This window comes from Apaloderma vittatum, unplaced genomic scaffold (genome assembly GCF_000703405.1).
Source record: "Apaloderma vittatum isolate BGI_N311 unplaced genomic scaffold, ASM70340v1 scaffold15967, whole genome shotgun sequence".
Taxonomy (NCBI): domain Eukaryota; kingdom Metazoa; phylum Chordata; class Aves; order Trogoniformes; family Trogonidae; genus Apaloderma; species Apaloderma vittatum.
The window spans coordinates 7,397-11,761 of record NW_009726846.1 but is presented as its reverse complement, the minus strand read 5'-3'; the positions used below and the strand labels follow the sequence as shown (position 1 = coordinate 11,761).

The window sequence follows — 4,365 nt, the reverse complement described above, 5'->3', positions numbered from 1 at the left end:
TCGCAGCAGGGCTGCTCCAGCCCCTGGCTCAGCTTTGTGGCCTCCTCTGGGCTCGTTCCAACAGCTCCACGTCCCTGTGATGGTGGGGACACCAGAACTGGACGCAGGATTCAAGACGGAGTCTCACAAGAGCAGAGCAAAGGGGCAGAATCCCCTCTCTTGCCCTGCTGGCCACGCTCCTCCCGATGCCTCCCAGGATCCAGGTGGCCTCCTGGGCTGTGTGAGCGCCCTGCCGGCTCTTATTGTGGGACGAGCAAATTCTGGGTTTGCTGCTGAGGTGTTCAGCTGTGCTGTGGGTATCTCGTTTGTTTTAGCTCACCACGCATCAAGAGCTGTGGGCGTTTATTGTGACAAACCTGGCCAGCGTGTACATCAGGGAAGGCAACAGGCACCAGGAGGTGAGTGAGCTGGTTCCTAACTCGCCTTCGAAAAGTCGAGACTTCCTTGGAGAGAAAAATTAATTAAATAACAAATCTGATGCGGCCTTCATTTGGGGCTTCGACAGCTCAGATACAAAAGTTCTCTGTGGAATTATTAGTGCTGTGTAGATAAGTTGGATAAACCCCGAGAAAGCGTGTTTGGCGTCAGATTTTATGTTGGGATCAAAATGGGGGCAAAAAGCCCTGATATTGCAGTGTTTGTGCTGTGATCTAACCAGTACAGGGAAACTGGGGTGTGACTGGGTGTGTGCTGTCAGTGCTGCAAGCCTGTATTTGGGAGAAATGCTGATTATCTTTCTTTTCCCACTTTGTAGCTTTACAGCTTATTGGAAAGGATAAATCCAGACCATAACTTTCCTGTCAGGTGAGAATTCCCGAAGCTACCCGCTGATGTTGCGCTGGGGACGGTGATACTGCAGTTGTAGTGGGCTTTTTTAAAAAGAAACCAAAATAATGAACTTCTTTGCGAGCAGAAGTTCTGCCCGTGCGTTAAGTATTGACGTTTGGAGATTGGATATTTGGGTAGATTCCTAGAAAAGTATCTGTAATGCTCGTGACCATCTCATGATGCCTCGATGTCGATGCTTTTCCTTTGCCTGTAGCTCTCACTGTCTTCGGGCGGCGGCGTTCTACATCCGAGGCCTCTTCTCCTTCTTTCAAGGAAGATACAACGAGGCAAAGTGAGTCTAAATCGCTGCGCTCGGGAGAGGGGTGGAAGGAGGAGCTAGATCAAGCTTTCTGAGATAAAAGCGAACCCCCCAAGGCCTGGCTTTCGAACCGGCTGGCTCTTCTCCCCGGGGATGTAGTCAGCCTTCTGGATTTTCACTTGGGAGGAAAATCACAGGGTTTAGATCTCTTTAGTCCTGGATGCTGATAATAATCCTTGCGCGGCGTTCAGCTGCGGCACATCTAAAAAAAATCTCAAAAGAAGACCTCTCTTACAGTCATTTTTGCTAAATTCAAGGTGAGGTTTGGGAATTCAGTGCTTTGTGTAAGGTCACCTGCAGCACACGTTTATTCCTGAGTGCTGGTATTTGCCGGTCAGATTAATTCGTTTCTTGCTGATGTTTCTTACCTGAGTAGAGTTGCTAAAACACTTCCTTTTCGCTCTGTTTCGCCAGACGATTTTTGCGAGAGACGCTGAAAATGTCAAACGCGGAAGACTTGAATCGACTGACGGCGTGTTCTCTCGTGCTCCTGGGTCATATATTCTACGTTTTAGGGAATCACAGGGTAAGCCCTCACCGTCCTCCTGGGGAAACGTTTTGACTCAGCATAGAGAATCGGGACGTTTTGTGAAATTAATCTCATTTGAAGAACGCTTGTTCATTGGTGTCCAACTCAAAATTGGCAGCTTCGTGACTCGCAGAAATCTGCAGCTGTAACTGGCACGTTTAAAAATGCTTTAACAAAGTGGCAGCGTTTGCAGCCTGTGTTTCTGTAATGCCTGAAAGCACTTGAGGGAAAAAAAGGAGCTGAAGAAAGGACAAATAATATCATTCAGCGGAATTGCTTTGGAAGGAGTCGTGGGTACGAGCTCCTTAATTCTCACCAGATGCCAGAACACATGAAATATTTCTATTATCTTGTACAACACAGGCACCGTAATTGCTGGGACAGAGCGAAATTCCAGGCGGCTTTAGGTACGATGTGCCGGGGGTATTGCCCCGTTAAGCGCTTCCACTCGTTAGCTGCAACGTGGCAGCAGTGAGACCCGTTTTGCATCGCAGATTTACCATCTCTGTGTAATGTGTATATTCGCAAGGGGGAAAAACGAAGTTTTATTTTGGTATCTGCTCTTCACCAGGAAAGTAATAATATGGTAGTACCGGCCATGCAGCTTGCGAGCAAGATCCCAGACATGTCGGTGCAGCTGTGGTCCTCGGCTCTCTTGAGAGGTAAGTTAGGAAAGGGTCTTGTGCCTCGCTCAGGCTTTGCTTTTGCGTGGGGCCTTTAATAAATACAAGAGGCTGTTGTATCGCTTCGTACGTAAATACTTGTTTTAATCTGACTTACACAGGCCCCAGGATGCTTTGTTCAAATATTGACTGGTTTCTTGGCAGACCATCAACATTAATGCTGCCATTGATTTGCTCTCGCTAGAAAATAAAGGCAGTAACTCGACCCTTTCTCCAAGAACTTACCCCGCAGCTTCAATTTATATTAAATTGTCGTGTTTACTATAAGCGCGGCGCTCCGCGTCGAGCACCCTGGGCCAGGCTGATTTTCTGCTTTCCTGTTGCCTTTGCTACAAAACCGCTTCCAGGCAATTGAAATACTTTCCTTACTCGTTTCCAAGTGGTAGCTCACGTACAAAACACGCCGATAGGACGACTCTGAATCCGTGGCAGCCAAAACGCTCGGCTGCTCTTGCCTCCAGTCATGTCCACTGGGCCGGGAGCAGCAAGAGGCAGTTTCCGTTCTGCTTTGATTTTTCCTAAGAGCTTCCTCTATGGAATTAATTACTTGTGAAGAAAAGGTGCTCGATGAGGAAAACCAAAACGCGACCACACACTCATCGGCTGGAGGTGCATCATCTTGGCTAACTGATAATCTGGAATCGTGCGATTCCGAGTAGGTTACCAGGTTTAAATCTGGCCAAGCTAATACCTGTGAGTAAACCCTGCAGAAAACAAGGCTGGGGTGAATTTTTGGCTTCTCTGCTTCCCCAGAAGCAAGGATTCACAGGGAAAAAAGCATCGCTTGACCTCTGAAAGCCAAATAGAACCGTGGAGCTGCAGTGAGGAACTAGCGAGTCCGTCCCGTTCCCACTAGATGGTGCTGGGAACTAAAAATCCAACCACAAACTGCACGGGGGCTCCTGCTGGAGCGGGATGTTCACTTCCTCCTTTCAGAACTGTAATTCTGTTTTTAATAGTTGGGAGCTAAAATAACACCAGGTTTTGCAACGTGCGCTGCTGCCAGTGCCGTGGGCGAAGGGGAAGGCGCCAGGTTTTGCGCGCGCCTCTTTGAGTTTTTCGCTCGATTTGGCCACCAAAATACCCAAAAAGATTGTTCGTTACGAGGGATCTGGTCAGTTGAAAACGAACCCAAAGAGCGCATTTAGGTGAGCGCGCGATGCTCTTGTCTCGCAGACCTGAACAAAGCCTGCGGGAACGCCATGGATGCCCACGAGGCGGCACAGATGCACCAAAACTTCTCCCAGCAGCTCCTCCAGGACCACATCGAGGCGTGCAGTCTTCCAGAACACAACCTGATCACGGTAAGCCGGCCTCCCCTGGCAGCTGCGGGCGGGTCGGAGGCAAAACAACGGGTCGTGCTTTCCTTTACTGCTCCTCGCTTCTGCCCAGCACGATTGGCAGCCGGTCGCCAGCGCTGAGGCTACTTCCTGGTATTTAAACTGGGCTGATAACAGGAAAAGGAAGCGTGACTCAATTAATTAATTCGTTTTTATAAGAGATACTTGGTGGGTAAGGTCTTTGTTTCTTAGAAGTGTTTTCCTGGTCCACCAGAACTGAAGTGTTTGAAATTGCTACTGTAGCAGGGAGCCACTTGATTCTGGTGACAACTGTTGCTTTTGATAGGAACCTCCGATGTTCTCAGGTTTAATTTTAATGTTTGGGTCATCCGTCCAGCCTGCCTGGTGCTGGGGAACACTTTGTTTTCCACTGCTAAGAGGATGGTTTCTGTTGACACTTTAGCATTCCCGAGTTTTTTCCCCTAGTTATCTAGAAATCTGAATTTGCAATTAATGTGCATTTGATGTCTGCATGGCCGTTGCCTTAAGGTGCAGCTTCCTTTGGTCTTCGAATATCAACGTCCTCCCTGTCAGAAACATTAACACTGTTTTAAAAACACAGAACGCTTTCCTAAGCTGCAACTCAGCAGCAACGTAAGATAAGTTCATGTCCGAACTGAAACAATGTCCGAATGGAAATGTGAGATCTTTTGGGCAGCAGAAAGG

At 48.2% G+C, this 4,365-nt stretch overlaps 1 protein-coding gene across 1 annotated transcript in view; it reads left to right on the top strand.

The window, feature by feature from the left end:
* The window catches only part of MAU2 (MAU2 sister chromatid cohesion factor), a gene marked incomplete at its 5' end in the record, with an annotated part of 13,287 nt that overhangs the window by 8,109 nt on the left and 813 nt on the right, over positions 1-4,365 (top strand). Inside the window, 6 exons of the mRNA XM_009873453.1 lie at positions 315-398; positions 755-804; positions 1,043-1,120; positions 1,562-1,673; positions 2,248-2,338; positions 3,536-3,663. Of these exons, the coding sequence (XP_009871755.1) occupies positions 315-398; positions 755-804; positions 1,043-1,120; positions 1,562-1,673; positions 2,248-2,338; positions 3,536-3,663 (543 nt within the window). The remainder of the gene's footprint in view (positions 1-314; positions 399-754; positions 805-1,042; positions 1,121-1,561; positions 1,674-2,247; positions 2,339-3,535; positions 3,664-4,365) is intronic.